Below are 23,258 nucleotides of genomic sequence, written 5' to 3' on the forward strand. Positions count from 1 at the left end.
GTCACACCAGCGTCATTGGAATCAGTATCTGCCCCGGGGCTCATGAGTCACATCTCAGTCTCTGGTGTGGCAATGCTAAGCTGTGGGCTGGCCCTACCATTTTCAAACCGCTCTTTGATGGGAATGAAAGAAGATCCCTTCCGCACTCCCCCGTGCAGGATGAGAGCCTCACCGGCTGGCTGCACATTGCAAATGGGCACTGAATACCGGCCCGCGGTGCTGGTCTCTATTTGGATCGGGGGGATTGTACCTAATGCTAATCTGAATAGGATTGTTTGGGGATTTTCATGCTTCCTGGTCCTGTAGCCACGCCCCAGCTGAGCTACCCTGGGGCACCGGGTACTGTACAGAGCGTCTTAAACTGGCTCGCTTTAGCCTCCTCCCTAAGCGTGGCTGGAGATGCCATGGCAACAGTGATCTAACAGTGGCTGATTATGCAGCATCAGAACCCTGCCAGCACACGCGGTGCCCTGCTCCTTGGCTCGGCCCAGACGAACAATGACTTCAGGGAGCGAGTGACGAACCTTCTCCCTGGGTAAAGCAGCTGCGGAGAGGAGAACGATGCAGAGGAGACCGGGGCGAACGCTGGCAGCGGGGGAAAGGTGGGGATGGAAGTGGCTGGGGGAGGTCAGTCTGTTCTCTGCTGGGGAGTTGGGGCTCACACTAGTCTATGGCTAGGATAACCCAAGGGTTTTGGCAAGTGGGATGGAAAGGGAAGGCTGGGGCTTTGGAGATCGTGTAGGTGAAGAAGCAGGAGTCTGGCTGGGGTGAGGGAGAGGGTAGAAAGAACGGGGAGCTGAAGATGATCAGAGCGGTGATGGAGAATACGCTGGAGTGAGGCAGCCACCTGCGGGAGCTGATTTCTGTATGAATGAACACGACGCAGTAGGCCCTGCCTCTTGGTCTGTGCGGCCCCCTGACCAGCCGGGCAAGTCCAGCACTGGTTGGCCCTGGGTTCCCCGCCGAGCCGCAGCGAGGCCGCATGGCGGACATCAGGATGTGCAGAGCCCTAGTGTGGGAAGGATGCAGAGCTGGGACGGCGTTGGGGAGAAAACGCGGTTTCCAACTCGGCCTGGGAGACAAACAGACACCTGGGCCTCCTACCAGACTGTCTAGCAGGAGGAAACCCTAACAACCCCTCCCCTCGCCGTGTGGCTGCCTTTGCGGGGGCCGAGGCGATGGTCTAGGCAGCCAAGGTGCCCCAGGCAGGTGATGGCAGGAGGATTGTTCTGTGGTTTCCCTAGGGGTCCATCGCTTTGCCAGGGCAGCAGGACGAGAGGCCTGGTGCTGCTGTGGCTGTGCATTTCACGCTCCCCGGCAGCTGGTGAGTGACGTTGTGTCTGGGAGATGCGACTGGGACGTTGCACTCGATATGATTTTATGAAAATATGCTAATGAGCGTGAATATGATGTAACTGGAATATCCTTCATGCAAAAGGTCTCTTGTAAGGTATCATTACAAAGCTTATAATCTACTGAGTGTGATCATCCTATTTGTATAAATGTACCACTCTTGTGTCTAAAACTAGAAATATGAAATATAACTCTGAGGGTCTATTGTAATTATGCAAAGTGTGGGCCATTAATGGTGGTTTAGAATCTTGATGGCTCCCATCAGCCAGGACAATTGACTGTGGATGGCTCTGTTTGCAGGCAGGCCTTCCTGGGAGTCAGGCTGGGAGGAATGAAGGCTTGGAGTCTCACAGGAAATGTGACCATGTCACCTGGTACTGGAAACCATCTTAAACCTGGTGCTTTTCCATTTGGGGGGAGGGGGTGAGGACCCAGAGAGACAAAAGATTCCCGCCTTGTGCCAAAGCCATATAAGGGAATGGAACAGAACAAAGGGGGCTGCAGTCATGAGAAATCCCCTAGCTACCACCTGAGCTGGAACAAGGACTGTAGCAGGGAAAAGGATTGTGCCCAGACTAGGAAGGCATCCAGTCTGTGAAAGAAGCTTATTGAAACATCTCTGAGGGTGAGATTTTATCTGTATTCAGTTTTATTACTGTATTAGGCTTAGACTTGCGTGTTTTATTTTATTTTACTTGGTAATTCACTTTGTTCTGTCTGTTACTACTTGGAACCGCTTAAATCCTGCTTTCTGTATTTAATAAAATCACTTTTTACTTATTATTTAACCAAGAGTACGTATTAATACCTCGGGAGGGTGGGCAAACAGCTGTGCATATCTCTCTATCAGTGTTATAGAGGGCGAACAATTTATGAGTTTACCCTGTATAAGCTTTATACAGGGTAAAACGGATTTATTTGGGGTTTGGACCCCATTGGGAGTTGGGCATCTGAGTGTTAAAGACAGGAACATTTCTTAAGCTGTGTTCAGTTAAGCTTGCAGTTTGTGGGACGTGGTTCAGACCTGGGTCTGTGTTTGTGGCTGGCAAGCATGTCTGGTGCAACCAGGCAGGGCTCTGGAGTCCCAGGCTGGCAGGGAAAGCAGGGGCAGTAGTCGTCTTGGCACATCAGTTGGCAGCCCCAAAAGGGTTTCTGTGATCCAACCCATCACCGTGACCTGACCATTGCACTCCCCAGCCAGTGCCTTCAGCTTGCTCCCAGGGGTGACGGAGCCTGGGCCCTGCCTGAATCAGCCCCAAGTGAGGTCAGCAATTTGGACAGCTGGTACTCATGGGACGGTGGCGCTGCCTGACAGGCCTGCTCAGATCTCAGGAGGCACCAGCAGCAGCCACTCACTAGTGAATGAGATGACAGGGGCCAGGGCGGGAGAAGGGAGGCAGAGCGCAAGCAAAGCGGAGGAAAGGATGAGGTATTAATGGAGGAAAAGCAGAGAGGAGAGGGTGGTAATAGACTGGGAAGCACAGGTCTGTCGGGTCCCGAAAGAGCCCTCCATTTGCTTTGCAGGATGTGGTACGCAGATGAACTTGACACCATCTAGTTCAATGCAGGCATTTGCAGCTGTGGGGGAATTCCCCTGGGTGGTGTCGATACAGGACCTACAACACAACCACCTGGCCTTTGGCTCCATCCTGAGCGAGCACTGGCTCCTGAGTGCTGCATCCATTTTTCAGACAAGGTATGATGTGCCGTGGCGCTCTTCCTTATGGTGCGGGCTTGCTCTCAACTGTGGAGGATGCCGCTTCTCAGAGGTCCTCCTTGGACGGAGGCTGCCAGGAGCACCCAGTTCCTCAGTGCATTACCTTCCATGTTCTGAACCAGCCCCCCCAGCACAGACTTGACAGGCAGGCTTTGCTGTAGAAAAAGACCAGGAACTGAGCCAATCGGAAGATTAAATTATCTCTGACTGCCGAGTAGCTGGGGCTGCTCGTCGCGAGGCTGCGGCTGTAATGAACTTCCAGTGAAATGGAGACAGCGCTTCGCACATGGTTCATAGGGCACTGCCGCCGTTTGCACCGGGCTCTTCTTCCCACCCCCCTTTCAGCCCCTCACGTGTTTAGTCCTCTGAGAAGATCTGCTCTGGTTTGGAAGGCCAGGCAAGGGATTGTGAGGCTTCCTCTCCTCCCTTCTTCCTCGCTTGGCGACAAGGGACAGAAAGCTGGCACCTAGCCTCTTTTCCTGGGCTGCCTTCTACCCTTTCCCTGGACACGCCACCCAGCTGCTGCCAATAGTGTCCACCCTGGTGATTTGGACAGTGTGCCAGCGTTCAGTCAGCGGATGCTCAGCATTTCAGCCTGCCCCTCCCAGACACGGTACACCTAGGCCCCAATCCTCCCCTCTGATGTAGCGCTCTGATGGTGTAAAGCTGGCAGTGGGGGAATCACTGGGTATCAGAGCTGCTATGGCATCTGTGCCCCCCTGCTCCATTCCCTGCTGTCAGAGGCATGGCTGGGGGGGGGGGGGGGCCTTGTGGGTGGCCAATGTCTCCCTACTGCCAGAATAGCCCCTGCAGGCTGTGCAATTTACAGCAGTCCTTAGACTACACGTCTAAGGGACCAGACTTGGCGGCATAAAAATCACCTTTCCACACAACTCCCTCCTGAGCTGTGCTGGGATCTGGACCCTGAGCCACCAAGTCAAAGGCATGGAGCCGATTCTGATCTCGCACTGGCTTTGCACCAGTATAAACTGCTTTGCCTAGTGGCCTCAATGTCTTCCGGGAGCTGGTGTCACCCTGCACCCATTGAGCTGTCAAATTCCCACTGCCAAGGGGCTCTCCGTTCCCGGAGCTCTTTGCACGTCTAAGGCTCCTCTGGTCTCTTTCTTCAGGCATCCGGCTTTCGCCGAGGTCGGTATAACAGATCGGAACATGCAGCGGAAGCCCCAGCCCCAGTACTCAATCAGCACCATCATTCCCCACCAAGACTTCAACGCAATCACACTGGACAAGAACATTGCCCTGCTGAAGATGGCCACCCCCATAGAGTTCAGTGATGCTGTTCAGCCCATCTGCTTCCCCAGCAGGAACCTCACCGCAGCCACCCTGGAGAACTGCTGGGTGTCAGGGTGGCTTCACCCCACTGCAGGTAACCCCTTCCTTTTCCTGGGTGACCTGTACTAGAAAAGGCACAGGTCGAGTTTGCCTGCTATGTTTGGGGGGACAGCTCTAGCCAGGCCAATGGGACCGTGTGTGTGTGTTGAGGGGGACAGATGGACGTATGCACACACACACACACACGCATGCTGAAGCCAGTCCCCCGGCTCGCTGGTTCTCTCCCCCATGCCTGGAGTGGTGGGCACGCTGGCTGCGGCAGGCTGCGCATGACCTGGGCTGCTGGTTTAGCGGGGGAGCCCCAGCAGCTGCTGTCCGCTGTGGTGACCTGAGTGCAGGAGCTGCGGCCGCTCTGGCACCAGCAGGACTTGATGCCGCTGCTTTTCTAGTGCCTCCTGGTGTTGCTGTGGCCACCTTCCTGCTGAGCTGCTAATGAGGGGAGGCTGCTTCCCCGCCACACCACACAGAGACACACGGCAGCGCGGGCTCCACTAGACCGTCACTCTGGGCTGCTGGGGGGTGAGGAGGAGGAAGTCAGGGGTCAGTGGGGCTGCTGGCAGGCACCTGTCCTGGTGCATTATGTTAAATGCACTGAGCCTCATCCCCCCAACCTCCGCACCCCCAACGAGGCTGGCCCTGTTGTGGGGGGGGAACACCCCCCTCGTCCCCCAAACTACGCCCCTGGAGAAGGGCAAACCTCAAGAGCTGCATTCAAAAGTCTGGGTGCTTTTAGAGAGACTGCAAAAGCCAATCAGACCTGCTGGCTTCTTCCAGCTAGAAAAGCCGGTGAGAAACCAGAATGGTGACTTGCCTTATAGTAACTGTGGTTCTTCAAGAGGTCTCGTCTGTGTGGATCCCACTCCGGGTCAGCATGCACCTGGGCAGGGGATGAAATCCAGTGCCGAGTAGCGGGGTGAGGGTACACGGTCTGGGTACACGGGGCAGCATCCCAACTACAAAGGTCTTTGTTTTCTTTTCCTCCCCATAAAGCCACATGTCCTCTCATGCTAGGGGAGGCCAAACAGTGCTCCCCAGGGAGCTGTTAGATCCATTTCTGCTCAGCAAACAGCAGCTGGATCGGAGTCTCTGGGCTGGGGGGCTGGGGGTGCAGTGCCCCCGGGTGAAAGGAGAGGCTGGAGCCATGTTTCAAACCCAGCGCTCTCATTTGGCAGTGCAGGGACCTATCCCTGCCCACCCAGCGATGCTAATCCCAGATGGACTGAAGCAGAGAGCGCTCCCTTTAGCCTGCTGGGCGTGTCAACAGGAAGAAACGCAGCACATGTGACGCGGCCACTGCCAGTTCCTAGGCCCTAGACTGGGGGTCTCTGATCTCTTGGTTTCTTGGCTCAGACAGGAAGACGCACAGCAGCGAGCTTTCTAAGGAAGCTCTCAGTAGTGGATGTGGATCCCTGCCCCTTGAAGAGAATCGTTACGACCGAGTGCAGCAGCCACCGGGACTCCGATAACGTGACGGGATGTTTGGTAAGGAGCTTCTACTGGTCCAGCCGCTGACTCTGATACAGGGTGCGAACTACAGGGGGACCTCAGCTCTGCAAGAATGGGAGCAGCCTCTGCTTCCCTCCCACTCACTATCCCCCAGTTAGCTACTGTATTGTCCAGGAGATCCGGGGCCTGCATCAGCCTTGGGCCATAATAAAGGCCTTAGTTTCCACAGGTCACTTTTCACTCTCCTCTGTCCTGCGGCTTTGTCACATCACACGTACTAGCCTTCGCCTGGGAAAACTAAAGTGGGTTCCCCTCCGTACCCCATGAATGCGGCCCCTGTTCAGCCCACATGCTGGGGATGTTTGGGGAGCCCGAAGAGCAGATTTCTGGGCAATGCATTTGTGATGGGGGTGCTCTAACAGCCTAAAGAAGAGCCAGCCCCCTGGAATTACTGGTAGCTGGTTGGAGCTGGTGGGATCTGTCCCCCTTCCAGTTTAGGATTAGTATAGAGGTGCCCACAGGATACAGGAGCAGTGAGAGCACACGTAGGAGGAAAACTGGTCTGTTTTGACTAAAACCTGCCTTTTCTCTCTTAAAGGGGGACCCAGGGAACCCAGTCATGTGCCAGGCTAAGGGAACTGGAGACTGGGTTCTGAATGGAGTGCTGAGCCAGGGCGGCATGAGATGCTATGGACCATTTCTCTACACCAAAGTGGCCTATTACAGCGACTGGATTTCAGCCACAACAGCTGACGCAGGAGTCCCCGTATATCCCACGTTTGCCAGAGGGCGCTCCGCTTTTCAAGCTCCGACTGAGGATTTGGGAGGGTCGTTTGAGTCAGCAGAGAAGGTGTTTCGATCCTCAGTCATCGCAGAAGCTGGGTCTGACCGTGGCCAAGCCAAGCAGCGACCGAAGGACATCCAGCCCGCCCAGGAAGGGCTAGCCAGGGCTTACAGCAAGTCTGACCCAGTGTACTATGACTACTACAGTGGGGAAACGCTCCCCATTTCTCAGGGGAGCTTACATCTGCCGCAGATCCTCACGGAAATGAGCGCTGTTTTCCTTCTGCTCGGGCTCCTGTTTTACTAGATGAGACACTGTAACCGAGGCAACTGTGTGATTGACTGGCCTCGGGGACCATTCCCAGCACTCCATCGGTTTTAGTGCTGTTGACAGTGGCTATGTGGCATGATCCATGTGCACGGTGCTGACAGGTCCTCTCCCCACAGCAACGCCCTCGTGTGTTAATCCGTCTCTGTATTTTAGCACTCACTCAGGCTATTAAACTTTAAACCCCCCCCCCCAAAAAACTCTCCTGATTCCTTTTGTCCCGAGGGCCAGTCCAAAGAGGACAATGACTGTAAACATGTCCAGATACAATCGCCAGAGAGTAACTGATCAGACGTATTTGAGAGGGAAGGGATGCTCAGGAGCACAGCTGATTCAGAACTTTGGGAGCCCCACAAAGAACCCAGGTCACAGAGCCCACTGGATGCTCCAGCCTCTCCGACAAATGGGACTGGACAAACTAGAGGAGTCCGAACCCAGGCGGTTTTGATTTCTTTATCAATTGGGCTGAAATGGTTCCATCTCTTTTCACAGACCAAGCTGCAGTAGAAAGTGTTCTGCATTCCCCCAGTCGAAAGCTTCATTTTTCACGTGGCTGGCTCCAAGCCAAATCTCTCACTGGCCACCTTGCAGGGGGAGACAAAGCTGTAGCTGGTTACTGGCCATCTTGACCTTGTTCCAAGCTCTGCGGTAGCTCTGCAAGGACATCTGCAGAAGTAAAAATGGAGAAATAAGAAGCCAATGGCAAACTGCCATGGAGTATACTGTACACCCAGGGCATTTGAGTAGGTCCTGCCTCCCACGGCTTTCCTCTGAATACTGTATAGAAAGCAGTGAGATCCCCCACAGCAGTTTATACTGGGATCTGAACCTCAGGACTCTGAACCTGAATAACACTGAACTTTGGGGAATGCTGGATTCAGACCCCAGGGTGGATCTGATCCTTAATATTATTGGTATTACCCTAGTGCCTAGGAGCTCCCTCCTGAACCAGGAACCAATGGTGCCAGGCGCTGTACAAACACAGAACAAAAAGCTGGTCCCTGCCCCAAAGACCCTACAATCTAAGTATGCAACGTAGGGCCATCTCTCTGCGTTAGAGAGAGAGAGAGAGAGAGAGTGTGTGTGATTAGTAGGAACCTGCCCAGGTTTCATCACACTACTGCATATCTCAATTCACTGACTGTGGGGCGAGGGTTGCGTTTCAATACAGAGAACTCACCAGTAGGTACTAAACGGTTCCCCTTTATTGTTGTTTTCTTTCTACCCATCTCGCTGCGTAACAAAGCATGATCTAAGGCAATAGCTTCAGGATCCTTTTCCTAGCTTGGCGCCAGACTCACTGTGTGTCCTTGGGCAAGTCACAACCTTTCTGTGCTTCAGTTCCTTCATCAGTAAAGTGGGCTGTGACGCTGGCAGGCCAGGTACCAGCTCCTGCCAAGGCCCAGGGCGTCAGTGAACACTGACAAATGCGGAGCTAGAAACCAGTCTGGTTAGTAGAGTTAAAATAGATCTCAGGGTTCGACTTTCCGGAATGCTTGTAGGATGCTGCATGTATTAATCCGACTTACAATATCTGTCTCCCATGGTATAAAGTTAAATTGAGTGTTTGCATTGTACCCCTCTGCAATTGTGTAACTCACCAGACAGGAAGAGAACCATTAATTAAGGTAAAAATGCTCATCCTGCACACAAGATGGCCCATTGAAGGCAAATGAGGCATCCTGTAGCATCAAAGGACAGGTTTCAGAGTGGTGGTAGCCGTGTTAGTCTGTATCAGCAAAAACAAGGAAGAGTCCTTGTGGCACCTTAGAGACTAACACATTTATTTGGGCAAGATGTCAACTGTTGGGAATGGGCCACATCCACCCTAACTGAATTGGCCTCATTAGCACTGACCCCCCACTTGGTAAGGCAACTCCCATCTTTTCATGTGTTGTATATTTATACCTCCCAACTGTATGTTCCACTCCACGCATCTGATGAAGTGTGTTTTAGCCCACAAAAGCTTATGCCCAAATAAATTTGTTAGTCTCTAAGGTGCCACGAGGACTCCTCGTTGTTTTCATCAAAGGACAGAGACCTTGTTGATTGCATTCCTCACTCCCCCCAGGAAGCAGAGGCCTGTGCATGAACTCATCCCACCAGCTTGGATTCTGGAATGAAAGGGATAAAAATCCCTGACAAGGAGGAACCATGTCTCTTTATATTGTCTGGACTCTGAGGGGCAAAACATAAGCAAGAGATCCCCATGCTGCTTGGCATGGGTCAGCCCTGAAGGACATAGAGAGCTGCTTATTACAGAAGCTCATATTACTGTTTAAAATCTAAGACTGTGTGTGCTTCCTGCTTTAACCTTGTTGTCAATAACTCTCATTTCTTTTCTTAGTTAATAAATCTTTAGTTAGTTTATGACAGGATTGGCTCCAGGCGTTGTCTTTGTATTGAGATCTGAGTACAATTGGCCTGGGATACGTACGGCCTGAATATTGTTGGGATTTTTGGTGGAAAGTGACTGCGACGCTGTATGGAATATGGGAGACACTTTATGATATTCTGGATGCCAATATTGTAAAATTGCAATGAATCGTGCCAGATATGCCGTGTGAGGCATCTGCAAAAATGTTACAATTTGCCAAGTATGATGATCTTGTTTGTATGTTTGTATCACCTTTGTGCTATGAGTTATAGATATGTAGGGTATAGCTGTATTTCCAAGCTTGTGCTGTGTTGCTGGGTGACACTCCCAGACAGATTGGCATCTGCCCTGCCTAGCCTGCTTGATGGCCCATCAAGGGACTTCAATTGAAAGGAACCAGGGAAGACACCTTATGAGTGAGCAGCAAAGCCTGTGCACAGAGAAGTCTAAGGCTTCCATGCCATGTGCTGGGCAGTTTTTGTTTGGAACAAAGGAAATAAGAGCCACATGGCAAAAGACTATAAAAGGCAACTGCATCATCTCCATTTTGTCTTCATTCCTGCGTCTTACCTCTGCAGGAACTTTGCTACGAACGGAAGCTCTGAACAAAGGACTGAATATACTGTAGCTGTGGATGTGTTCCAGAGGGACTTTTAAGCCAGCAAACTCACCAAGAACCTGATGTATGGACTTTGAAGTCTTTGTATGTGTGTGACCGCTTTACTATTTAACATCTCTCTTCTTGTTCTTTCTTTTCTCTTTATAATAAACCTTTAGTTTTAGTTACTAAAGGACTGGCTGGCAGTGTGGGATTTAGGGTAAGATCCAACCCAATATTGAGCTGGCAATGGGGCTGGCCCTTTGGGGTCACAAGAACATTTTGTATAGTGAGAAGAGTCTTTAAAGAACTCCTCACCTTACTGCACCTAGGTGCTGATTGGGAGCCAGAGAACTGGAATGCAAGAAAGGGGGCTGTGTGATTTCTTTTTCTGCTTCTTGATAACTAGTGTGGGGGATCAGGAGCACGGTTTGGGACTGGTTGGGGCGTTTAACATCAGTGTCACCTACCAGTCTCGGGAGGATCTACTCTCCTCTTTGCAGCTTGCCTTGACCTTGACATTTCCAGTGAGGCCTGCCCCAGGCACCCCGGGGGACAGTGACTATCTATCACATAATCCAGTTTGCCTGGGTGGCAAGATAAACTGGAATGCCCAAGGCGACTGTCTGTGACTCCATGGTAAGGCTGTTACAGCGCTATAGGAGTTCATACTTGTTACTGTGTTGGTGAAATCTAATTATAGAACATACCACCAATTTGGGGTGTCTCTGCCCTGCTTTTTGACCATCTGCCCTGAGGTTGGCACTCCCAGTCATAGCCGCCCCAGCCAACGTGATGTAGGGATAACGATTAGTCACTGATAATGAATGCTTGTAAAGTGCTTGGAGCGTGTTACAGGAAGATGATCAGAAATCAGCTCCAAAACATTTTCAAACAATCACGAGCGTGGGTGTTTGAAAAGGCCCAAACTGGTTACATGGGCAGAGGTGAGAAGTTTACACTGCTGCTCTTCTGTATCTGATAGTTGTTAAAAAGGTCAGGATAATAATAACTGGATGATGCTTCCTATTAACTCACTAATAACCAGGTCCTGGCTTAAAACCCCTTGGGTTCCGGCCTCAGAGTTCAACTGTGAGACCCACTCTGTCCTCTGAATACATTCAGTTCGGCCTCTGACACGATCGCTGCTTTGTAAACAGGAAGCTTGTCGAGTTGTTCAATTACATTGTAGTTAAAACCACAACTAAAATCGCCCACTCATGCTGCAAAGCAACAGACCCCTTCACCATAATCGCATGAACGTGGGTGGGCACAGACAGGTGCCCTCTGAAGTTAAACCCCAGCTGTGTACAGGGAAGGACACAGACACTGTTTATGCTCAGCTACAGACTCCGGGAGTTCTTGTCTTACTGTACCTCGGCGATCTCCACCTTCCTCTCCCAGATCTTAATATTGTTTTCCAGGTCATAGATGGCCATCTTCTGATTGACATACTTCACCACCGGGGGCACTCTGTAATCTGAGAGCTGCTGCCGCAGCTGCTTATTCACACTCTCTGCTTTGGCTCGCTCCTGAAAGAGGAAATGGATCCAGGGCAGGTAGATTAGGTGGGATATTGCTTTCTGCAAAGCTGCAATTTGGAAAAAAACCAAACCCATCCCCCTAAAACTGAAGGTCGAGCGATTAAACTGTGCAGAATGCAGCTGCTATTAGCGTTCCGGTTTTCTGTCTGCCGGGGGCGCTCCGGAGCTGCTACAGCCCGGGACAGTGGAGTGGCACAAAACCCAGCCGGGGCCCCCCTTAGAGGGGGAAGCGCAGTGCCTCTAAAAAGAGGAAGGATATTAAATGCAGGAAGCTATGCCAAAGCTGGGTGCCTAAAGTTAAAGTCCAAACTCCATCCTTCAGCACCTAAAGTGAGAGCTGGTTTTCAGAGCACCACTAAACCCTCTGACTTCAATCGAAGCTGCAGGTACACAGCCTTTCTGGTACCAGGGCACTTGCCTGCAGGTGCCTGAATGTAAATTTCACAGCATAACTGTAGACACCCAGCTTCTAGTATTACAATTAAATATATTGTAATATTCCTTTGCTAATTACATACGTAATAGACAATTCGTGGTATTATTATGAGCATCTCTTATTTGTATGGGGTTGTGTCTAGGAGCCCTAATGGGAGATCAGGCCCCGCTGTGCTAGGTGCTGTACAAACCCAGCACAAAAAGACAGTCTCTGCCTCAAAGAGCTTCTGATCTAAGTATGTGGCCAAGTTAACACAGCTTTGAGAATCTTCATTCCTTCATCTCCTGACGTTTGTGTTTTAAAGTCCCTCCCGACTGCTGCCGGAATGAAAATAACTCCCATTGCTACGCCAGTGAAGGGCAGCTTACAAAGAGCCGTGGGGCCAGATTGTGATCCCATCAGTATAACTCAAGAGTAACTCCGCTGAGGTCAATAGAGTTACCAAGGGTGCAAAACAAGGGTGTGATCGGAACTGGGTCAACTGACTTGAATGGAATTACTCCAGCCTTACGCCCGTGGAACTGGGATCAAAATGTGGGTGTAATTCAATACCAGCCTCACTTACTAGTCTGTGCAGTAACCCAGTGTTAGAAAATCTTAAAAGAAATGGTCTCATAACATGACATTTCTGGATTAAAAAAACAAGTAAACCCACAATCCCTGTATGGATTGTTTCTGATGTTCCTACTACCTCCTCCACCAGGATGGTTTCCCTTTCCATCTTCTCCAGCGCCTCCTTCCTCTGGGAGATATCTTTCATCAGGCGGGCGGACGTTGCCGTGGTGTTCTGCAGCTTTCTCTGAAACAGCCCAATGCGGTAAAGTCAGCGAGCCCAAAAACGGGCAACAGCTCATCAGTGACCATGGAAGGCTGGAGTCCCTTTACTCGCTACGCCGTCAAGCTTCATCTCGGGCTGGCCTTCTGGGACTCCGCTCCCTACTGCCACTTCGTCGTAGAATGCATTGATCAACGTGGCATCTCATTTCTGAGTTTCCCTTCTAGATGGCAGCCTCGGGATCAAGCCTTTGTTTAACACGTTCTAGCATGATGTTACTTGGTAGCAGTGGGGCCTGTGTCCTAATATTGCGAGAGGCAGAGCTACTGCTGCAGCCCAAAGTTCCTTACTCCAGAAAAAAGGAAAGGAAAAATCTTTCCCCTGCCCTTTCCCAGTGTAGTTTAACAATAACTCGGGGGAAGATTTCCAAAGGAGTAAAGCATCCAGAACCATTGACTGTCGGTGGGAGTTGCACATGCCTGTGAAAATCTCTCCCTTGGTTTATAAGGTAGCCATACCCAGGGATCCTAAAATATGCAATGGACTCACAAGCTCTTCATTTTTCCTCCCGCAGAGGTGCAGCCAGCTCTGGGGTGGAATGCAGTAACCCCGCTGGAGGCAGGAGCGGAGGGGAAGCGAAAGGTGCACTGGAAATGCCTAAGGTGTTATTTTCCCCAGGATACTATGCCCAATATCCCAACTCTTGCAAAAACTGCCACGGGATGAACCTTTAATGACCACATCCCTCTTTTTTATATTACAGCTGAGAGACAGAATCTGCGGCAGCACAGTGCCCCAACTAGGGTGACCAGACGGCAAGTGTGAAAAATCGGGACAGGGGGTGGGGAGTAATAGGATCCTATATAAGAAAAAGCCCCAAATATCGGGACTGTCCCTATAAAATCGGGACATCTGGTCACCCTAGCCCCAACGTTAGTACTGACTCAGAGAGGAGGAGTCCACCTAATGAGTCACCTCCACTACCTGCAGCAGCACCTGGATTTTTCTTGAAGATCACCCGTCCAAGGACTGGGTAGTCTTAACCGTGCGTAACTGACGAAATCACAGCTGCAAGGATACACAAAAGTCTCTAGGTAGGTCAATGCTAAGGTTACTGCTTACGGCCCTGTGGGACAAAATAACCACACTGCAATGTTTGCAGCTTCGCACCATCACATGTGGATGCAGGGCGTCCCTAGACATTTTGGTGCCCTACGCAGCCCCCCCGTGGGGGGGGGGGAAGAGGGCTGGCCCCAGGCCTCCGCGGCGGGGCAGGAGCAGCCTTGGGGGACAGGGAAACTGTCCCCCCAGCACGAGCCGGCGGAGCGGGTTGGGGCCAGGTCGCTCCACTTCCTGCCGCCTGGTGATTGCAGGGCGGGCCCGACCCCGCACTCACCGGGCAGTGGGAAGGGGACTGACCTGGCCCCAGCCCCAGCCCGCTCCGCTCTGCTCCCCTGGCTCCCAGCCTTGGGACTTGGGGGGGAGGGGGGAACCGCCCCCCAGCACTCACTGGCGGGGCAGCTGGGAGCCGGCGGGACGGAGTGGAGTTGGCTAGGGCCGGGTCACTCCACTTTCCACCGCCCAGTGAGTGCAGGCCCGACCCCTGCTGCAGTCCCCCGGGATATAGCTCAGGGGAAGGGGTGGGGCAGGGGCAGCTTTTCTGGCCAGCTCAGCCGGCCGGGGCATCGGGCCAACCGCAGGAGCAGCACGCAGCTGCGTAGTTTGCGTACGGGTAAGGACGGCCCTGTGTGGATGCCACAAAACACACATCAGGAGGATGTATCGAACACACCCTAGCAGCCACAGCAAATGTAAGGATCTTTATAGGCAGGCACATCCATCAACAAGGGAATGGTTCCAAAAATTCCAGGGCAGGTGCCAACTCCCAGCCCCCACCTGCTGGAATGTATATAGCAGGCAAGCCAGGGAGCTGTTAAGCAGGAATAAAAATGCATCTGATTGAAAGAGATGGCCTGGAAATAGAGTGTGTGTGAGAGAGAGGGACAGTGTAAGCACCCCCCCCTTACCCTGCAGGAGATAAAGAGAATGCAGGTGCCAGGGGCTTGACTCACTTTGTAGGAATTGAGGATTTGAAGAGTGTTTCCCGCTGTCAGTTTTAGCTGTAGCAGGTCCCGGTTCCTCTCATCAATCTTCTCCAGAAACTGAGCGTTCTCAATCTTCAGCTGCTGGAAATCAACCTCATGGAGTGCCTCGCCCATCTCTTCCTTCTGTAAGCCAGCAAAGACACAGAGGCTGATGATCACTGAGCTGAGGCTAAATGCCACATAATAGGGCTTTGCTCTGTGGGGACAGCAAGCGGGGGGCCCCTAAAGGATGGAATCCTCAACCCAACCTGGCCGGGCTGCTAACTCAGGGAATGGGGAGGACTAGGGGACATAACCTGCTGCTTCCTTCTAAGGGTACGTCTACACTACGAGATTAATTCGAATTTAGATAATTCGAATTTGGGAAACAGATTGTATAAATTCGATTGTGCGCGGCCACACTAAGCACATTAATTCGGTTTTTAACCACATTAATTCGGAGGTGTGCGGCCACACTACCCCATTAATTTTAACCACATTAATTCGGTGGTGTGCGGCCACACTACCCCTAATTCGAATTTACAAAATCGATTTTGGTGCTACTCCGCTCGTCGGGGTGGAGTACAGAAATCGATTTTAAGCGCCCTTTAATTCGAAGTAACTGGCTCCGTTGTGTGGACGGGTTAAGGATTAATTCGGATTAACGCAGCTAAATCCGAATTAAAGTCGTAGTGTAGACCAGGCCTTAATCTGGGTTTCCGTTCGGTGGATCCATGCAGTGCCTGACCCCAGCACCACTGGCTATTCTCCTGCGACACCCACACGACCCCTTCCATGAGGAGCTGCAAAAATCCACCCAAGATCTTCTCCATAGCACAGAAAGATGCAAATTCCTACTCTGCAGGATCTCTGCTGCGGTCACCCTGCACAACCTTCTCACAGGTATTAAGCTGCTTTGGGGCCTGCCTCAAACATACAAGGTGCTCTAGGTTGGGGCCTTTTCTTAATAAACTCAGAGATTACTCCAATCTCTGCCAATCACAGGAATTAAGATTAGAAGCAGAGAAAATACACAGAAACATTAGACCCCCCCTGTCTGGGTGAGCCCCTGAAATCTCCCTGCCTGCCTGCAGTGAGCTGCCGTTGGTCCCTTTCATTTTCAAAGGGCTGCAGCTTCCCTGTTTCGCTTCAGTCTTTACACACCTGCTTGAGCTGCAGCTGCAACTTTTTCTTCTGCACTTTGAGAGAATCATTTTTCAAACGCAATTTTTCTTTCATTGCATCCTAAAAAAGACACCGGGATCTACTGTCATGGTCATGGCTCTCTCTCCGGTGGGGCCCAACGTGAGAGAGCCCCCGGGCTCCACTGCTTATCATGACGCTCCCGTTCTTCCAAGCCACGGTGTAACTTTCATGACACTAAGGAGTCTGGTGGCACCTTAAAGACTAACAGATTTATTTGGGCATAAGCTTTCGTGAGTAAAAACCTCACTTCTTCGGATGCACTTCTTTCATGACACTTTGTCACTAGCCAGAAAAGGAGGGGAGGCAGCACCCGCACGAGGCTGTCGTTCACGCCCCTCTCTATAAATCAATCAATAAGAAATGCTCCGACAGCAACTGGGACAGCACCCTGCCCCAAATCCCACATACCTCAGCCGTGTAACTCCTCCAACCTGCACTAGGGTGTGCATAGGTGAGCTATGCAGTCATTCACGTACTAAGTCTCCTGTGTCATAGCTGGACATGTCATTGGTGAGCCCCCAAGCAGGCTTCTAATGCATTACTGTAACAGTGAATTGCAAGGTAAAGGGAGATATCCAAACAGACTTGCCAAGGTAGGTGTACATATGGCCCAAAACGTGGGGGAGATTATTCATGGATCAGGATTTTGTCTAAACTATTTAGCCTGGTATATATTGAATGTATAAATACATAATTCTGAACTGACCCTGTAGTGGTTCTTCTCCTCAAGATATCTCAGCACCTTCTCAGAAGCTATGACACTCCCTTTCTTCTTGGATATCGTTTGGATAATGTCTTTGTTAAAGTTGCACATGGCTTTCTTAATATCAGCCCACCGAATATCTGCTTCTTCCATGACAGCCTGTAGAATCGAAGTCACATTATAGTAAAGAGATGTCATCTCCCATTCATTTTTTGGGCCTTGGGGTGGAGAACAACACATAGGAACGGTGGAACAAGTTCTCTGTTGGCATAAATCCATTGACGTCGGTGAATTTTGCCCTATTTGCCCTGTGGCAGTGATGTTTTGGTAATAATATCAATCTCTCATTCATTGAAGAACAAGAAAAGCAAAACATCTACCGTACTTGAGTTTCAGGGTTAATCAGTTCTGCCTTGACTTGCAAATATCTCCAGATCTACCAAGTCTGAAGGAATGGTTGTGTTCAAAACGCCACTTTTGATAAGAACATATGAATGTTCAGGATGATACAAAAACAACGAGAAGTCCTATGCTGTGTATTTATACCTCCCTACTGTATGTTCCACTCCATGCATCTGATGAAGTGGGTTTTAGCCCACGAAAGCTTATGCCCAAATAAATTTGTTAGTCTCTAAGGCTAGGTCTACACTACTCGCCTGAATCGGCGGGTAGAAATCGACCTCTCGGGGATCGATTTATCGTGTCCCATCGGGACACGACAATCGATCCCCGAATCGACGCTCTTACTCCACCAGCGAAGGTGGGAGTAAGCGCTGTCGACTGGAAGCCGCAGAGGTCGATTTTGCCGCCGTCCCTACAGCGGGGTAAGTCGGCTGCGATATGTCGAATTCAGCTACGCTATTCATGTAGCTGAATTTGCGTATCTTAAATCGACCCCCCCCATAGTGAAGACGTAGCCTCAGATGCCACAAGGACTCCTCTTTGCTTTTGCTGATACAGAGTAACACGGCTACCACCACTCTGAAATCTGTCAGGATGATACAGTTAGGTTCTAACCATTTAGCTTAATCAAAGGGCTTCTATTTCACTCTCCCAACCCAGAAGTGGGTGGGATGAAAGAAAAGAAAGATGCCTTTATAGTGTAGAAGAAGCCCTTCCAAATTGATTTGTGTTGATGTTCTGGATTAGGAATCCAGGCAGCATTGCCATTTAAAGACCTCTTTGCAATTTTTAGGGACCTCAAAAAACAAACCCTTATTGGGTGAAGGGGCACATGGATCGGCAGATCTGACAGTCGCGGCGCTGTATCAAGCAAACCTGCCTACTCAGTTAAGCAAAGGTAATTCTTTAAAATCCCAACATTTCCTCCCCTGAACTACGAGGTGTGGCAAGTAAGCAACTCCTGGCATAGATTGTGAGATGAATCTCAGTGTAAAAATCAGAGTATTTCCATTGATTTAAATGGTGTTACTCTGGTATCACATCAGTGTGAGATCAAAATTCTGGCCCTTTATCACTAGTGAAGCACAACAGCTCTTCTCCTCCTGAGCCTGGCCCTCAGATTTGGGCAGATTTGTGACACTGAAGTTAGGAAAAAACACTGGGTAACACTTGTAAACTGGGTAAAACTGACAGAGTCATTGACAGGGCCGGCTCTGGCTTTTTTGCTGCCCTAGGCAAAAAAGCCACCGGCCGCCCCCCACCCCCCAATTGCGGCAGGGGAGGGCGCCGAGCCCAGCCGTGGGCCGGCAATCCCCGACCGGCCGGAGCGCCGGGGGAGGGCGGCGAGCCCGCTGCGGCTCCGCTCTCCTCGGTGGCCGGAGCACCGCGGGGAGGGCGGCGAGCTCAGTCGCGGCCCCGCTCTCGGGCTGGAGCGCCCCGCCGCGCCGCCCCCCTCCAGGTGCCGCCCCAAGCACATGCTTGGTGGGCTGGTGCCTGGAGCTGGCCCTGGTCATTGAGACAAAATATGGAAGCCCAACGTGCCATTTTTAGAGCAGGACCAGCCTCTCAGAGTTCTTGGGACAGCTGCTTTATAGCAGCAGCCCTGCACCTCCTGTTGCCTCCCAAGAAGTTGCTATTGCCCAGTAACTGTAAACTCACAGAAGAGTGATCACAGCATTTAGCAGCACACATGCTACATGTTGGCATGATGACATTCCAGCCCCTTCGTTCTTTGTGCAGTGTAAAGAAGCCGATACGCAAACTGGACGGGTAATAACGTAATGGAATGCCACCATGACAAATGACCTAACGGGGGCATGAGGCAAGTGTTTGGTGCCCCTGTAGTTTTTGTCCTTACCAAGGATCATAAACACCCTGAGCAGCTGTTGCAGCAGAGAGAATCTGTCTTAGTTCATCTACCAGGTCTTGCATCACAGAATCATAGAATATCAGGGTTGGAAGGGACCTCAGGAGGTCATCTAGTCCCACCCCCTGCTCAAAGCAGGACCAATCTCCAACTTGCATCCTCCAAAGCAGTCAAAGAAAAAACCCTAAAGCTAAATGAATCATACTAACCTTCCTCTCTGGGTTAGCAATTTATAGGCATCTAAGAGAAATTAACACATTTCTCTAGAAAATCATCTTCCTCAGAGGAACGACCCTTTCTTCATAGCATAAGGGCTGTGAGGCTAAAAAGAGGTAGGACAAATGAGGTTACTAACTACACCAGGGATTCTATAGCTCATGGAAGGCTGTACCTGGTAGTTTTGTATAATCCGTTCAGAATCCCCCTTGGTCCACTGAATTTCTTCCTTTGTCTCATCCAGCTCCCGCTGCGCTAGATCATTCTTCTGCTCCACGGTCAGGCCTATAAAACGATCAGCTGCAGCACGGGATTTAGATTTACGTCTGGCACGTGTCTGCAATCCGGAGAAACAAAGGACTGAAGGAGCAAGTAGATAGCGACAGGACCCATTCGAAGTGGTTCGCCATTAAAAAGTCAATGTTTGCCAACGGTTACCATATTTTCCCTATACTTAGAATAGGAAATAACCACTGTGACTGTGAGGGATCTGTAGACACATGATGGGCCTGATTCTCATTTACACTTAGGGTATGTCTTCACTGCAGGCACTTACCCGCGTGTTGCTCCAACTCCCATCCGGTACACACACAAAACTCTCTCACCCAATTTCGGTGGTGCTTTCATCCTGGGCTAGTAGGCTAAACTTTGAGGGAGGCTTTCACATGAGCAGGTAATGCACCCACTTGGCAGTGATGATGCCAACTAAATCCCTCCTTCAATGTCTTCCCACAATTCCCCCCGGGTATCCAGAAGGACAGACAAGTTCTCTCCCAATTCACTGGGAAAGACTCACAGAGCAGCTCAGCGCACTGCAGCACAAAGACACATGGGATGTGCCCCCAGAAGTCCCAGCGACATACAGGTGGGTGCAGAACAAGTGAGGACCCAGTAACTCAGACAGGGCTCTGCAGTGTGACTGCTCACACCTGGGCTACCCTAACCCAGGTGCCCATCATCTGAGTTAACTCTGCATTGAAGCCAGACCCAGAGTGGCAGCATAAAGGGGCCTTAAAAAGGGTATAAATTAGCAATGTAAAGTGACTTTAGTGTAAATGAGAATCAGGCTTGTAGACTGTTTAGTAGTGGTGTCTATTTGTAGCCCCTTTTGGGCTGTTCTGATTGCTATTTAAACTCCACTCCACCTGGGAAAGAGCTGCCAAAGAGGCTACCCCAGTCTCAGTTTGAGGCTTGGAGACGGTGCAATATACCCCCAGGAAGGAGACCAGGGTGAGGAGTGCCCATAGAGCTCCCACTCCTTGAGTCATTGCTGAGAAGGTGAAACTCAAACTCAGGGGCTGCCTAGCTCACGGATCACAGGCCACAGGGGCAAGTAAAGTGCTTGCTGGAGCACAAGAGGGAGAGTCTGGGAGAGGTGGGTCCTGTCACAGATTTGATGTGTGGCCTCGGACAAGTCTCTTGATCTTGTTGTGCCTCAGTTTCCTGATTTGTGAAATGTGGATAAACCTACCTTACAGAAATTCATTAGTGCTTATAAAGTAATTTCAGATCTCTGGCAGGTGCCATGAAGGATAAAGTGTTATCGTATAAGAGAAAAGGTGAATGGGAAACTGAAAACTGGACTGGTCTTCAGACTGACTCCAGCTGCAGCAAGGGACAGCGCAAACCCTGATGCCTGCTAGAGCAGCGGCATCTCACCTCAAGTATGTGGTTAATTTCCTTCTAAGACATCCGAGCACTGTGGCTGTACGGTAGAGAAGTTGCCTGGTAAACATCACTTTCCGACTCCACTCGCTTATTTTTAAATATTCCAGGGTACATTTCAAACTGGGTGAGATGCAAAGGGAAACCCATTGGATGTGTTTATGGGTGACTGCTCCCCTAGTACCTCTTCTCACGCAAGCATTAAATGAGAATCCCAGCGAGAGGGAGGCGGCTGGATAGTCGGAGTCATGCTGACAGGCAGACCCCGAAATGCTGCATTGCAAACAAGAAGTAACTATCGCTGTAGCTCTGTACAGTACCTGCCCCATGTCCAGCGAGGATCCGAGTATATCTGGCAACAAATGGCTGACCAGATCCTTTGGCTCCATCTTGTTGTAGTATTTTTCAAACATTTCTGTCTCGACTTTGAGAATGGAGAGGGCATGGCTGCAAGGAGGTGGAGGTTGGCATGAGCAAGTTCTGACTTTCAGGTATAAGAGACTATAGAGCATATGGTCAGTGTATGAAACCAGAGGGGAAACATAAGGCTTATCGCGGTGAAAATTTTAGGTGGGGCACCATAAACATCCATAGATGCACACAAATGACTTGACTCTCTTCTTGATGCAACAGTGGGGTAAATGAAAGAATCAGGCCCATGCTCATTAAAGCCCCAATCCCGTTCAAACTGAAATCCATGGGAGATTTGCTATGGACGTCAATGGGAGCTCAGGCTCTAGGGGAAGGGGACTTTGAATGCACCCCTTCAAATCTTCTGCTGGGGCTGATCTTTCATATACAGGATCTCTGCTGGTAGTCCTGATCCCAGTAAGGCGTTCCCAGCTGGAACAAGCAGCACCCACTGTGGAGCTGTCCCCAGCTGGTAAATCAGCAGCTGTGAGTGACACATAGGGTGACCAGATGTCCCGATTTGATAGGGACAGTCCCGATATTTGGGAATTTTTCGTATATAGGCACCTATTACCCCCCACCCCCGTCCCGATTTTTCACACTTTTGTATCTGGTCACCCTAGTGACACACACAATCGGGATGTAGATAAAGTAACTGATCTTATTTTCTCATGTTTCTGATTGGGGCCAAGCCCAGAACATCCTTACCGAAGAACTGCCACTGGGCTCCTGTCAATTATCAAAAAACCCACCAGACTTAAAGGCTTTCTGATTGCATACAAGGCTCACACCTTTCTGAGGAGGCTGTGCTGAGACCACAGAAGTAACCCTCAATCCCCATGTGATCCATGACTTTTGTACAGCTCCACCCACCCACATCCCCGGTATATTTCCTCTCTATTACATTTGCTCCATCATTTTATTTCCAGCGAGTGACAGATGGAATCATCTACTGGGAACTCATTATAAAGGGAAGAAAATGTTTAGCAGATGGTTCCTGAACAGTCTGGAATGATGGACCTTGCTCACAAATACACACAAGATGCCTCCTTTACTATCAAATACGTCACGATGCTTCGCCCTTCATCAGGGGGACAGGCACCCAAAGGCAGAGGGGTGGAAGCAGCTTCAAGCCTCGCACTGATCTACATAGAAAACATAACCCCCAAACCCCTCTCTCATCAGGGACAGAGGGCATTAAACCTGAGCCAAGCCTGTGCCAATATGAACAGACTGAGGGGGAAGAGGAGCATGTTATAATCCAGCTTTCTCGTGTATAGAGGATGGGGTTTTCAAACAGTCCTGCATATAAGGGCCATAGGGAAGGTATTGCCTCAGCCTGCCCTGATTATAAAGACTGGGGGAGATTATATCTGAATAGGACCGTGCTCTGTGGAGTGGGAGTGTGGTGTGCCCAGCCCTGCCCCAATGTGAGATTGGAGGCATAATGTACCCCCTATGAGAGCTGGGGGGTCCTGTGCCCAGCCCCCCATGTGGGATCGGGGGCATTATGGACCCCCTAGGAGAGCTGGGGGTCGCTGTGCCCACCCCCCCCCATGTGGGATAGGGAGCATTTTGTACCCCCCTAGGAGAGCGGGGGGTCGCTGTGCCCACCCCCCCAATGTGGGATCGGGGGCATTATGGACCCCCTAGGAGAGCTGGGGGGCGCTGTGCTCAGCCCCGTCCCGTACCTGGTCTCCTGCACCAGGGCCTCGAGCTGGGGCAGGGGCAGGGCTGCGAGCTCCAGGGACTCCGCGGTGCGGACGCTCTCCGAGTCCTCGTCCGCCATCGCTCCCCGGGGTTACCATGGCAGCGGGAGGCGGCGGCTCCGGGCTCCCAGCCCCGGCCGGCCTGGAACCCGGAGCCCGGAGCCCGGGCCGCGCGGAACGTCGCCCCCTAGGCCGCCCGGGCCTTTTACCTCCAGGGGCCAGCTGCTGCCTCCTGTGCCCCCCGCCCCGAGCCCTGCTCCTCTCGTGCCCCCCAGAGTCCTACTG

General features: G+C 51.1%; 2 protein-coding genes across 3 annotated transcripts; one reads left to right on the forward strand and one right to left on the reverse strand.

Moving 5' to 3' along the window:
* The first annotated feature begins 2,891 nt into the window (after nt 1-2,891).
* Nucleotides 2,892-6,959, forward strand: PRSS54 (serine protease 54). Its single transcript, XM_024201293.1, has 4 exons — nt 2,892-3,049; nt 4,201-4,429; nt 5,774-5,905; nt 6,468-6,959. Exons 1-4 carry the CDS (start codon nt 2,892-2,894, stop codon nt 6,957-6,959), a joined length of 1,011 nt encoding a protein of 336 aa, XP_024057061.1.
* A 500-nt stretch (nt 6,960-7,459) lies between these two features.
* Nucleotides 7,460-23,053, reverse strand: CCDC113 (coiled-coil domain containing 113). Of its 2 annotated transcripts, XM_026652876.1 has the most exons (9): nt 22,956-23,053; nt 21,174-21,300; nt 19,364-19,525; nt 16,707-16,862; nt 15,959-16,039; nt 14,783-14,938; nt 12,627-12,734; nt 11,332-11,487; nt 7,460-7,646 (listed from the first exon to the last, which is right to left on the reverse strand). In XM_026652876.1, the coding sequence occupies exons 1-9, from the start codon at nt 23,051-23,053 to the stop codon at nt 7,554-7,556; spliced, it is 1,137 nt and encodes a 378-aa protein (XP_026508661.1). In that variant the 3' UTR covers nt 7,460-7,553. The 2 variants fall into 2 exon arrangements, with proteins under 2 accessions (XP_026508661.1, XP_026508662.1); XM_026652877.1 differs by lacking the exon at nt 19,364-19,525.
* Between the last annotated feature and the right edge of the window lie 205 nt (nt 23,054-23,258).

The sequence above is a fragment of the Terrapene carolina genome, unplaced genomic scaffold (assembly GCF_002925995.2).
Source record: "Terrapene carolina triunguis isolate 2854851 unplaced genomic scaffold, T_m_triunguis-2.0 Scaffold130, whole genome shotgun sequence".
NCBI lineage: Eukaryota > Metazoa > Chordata > Testudines > Emydidae > Terrapene > Terrapene triunguis.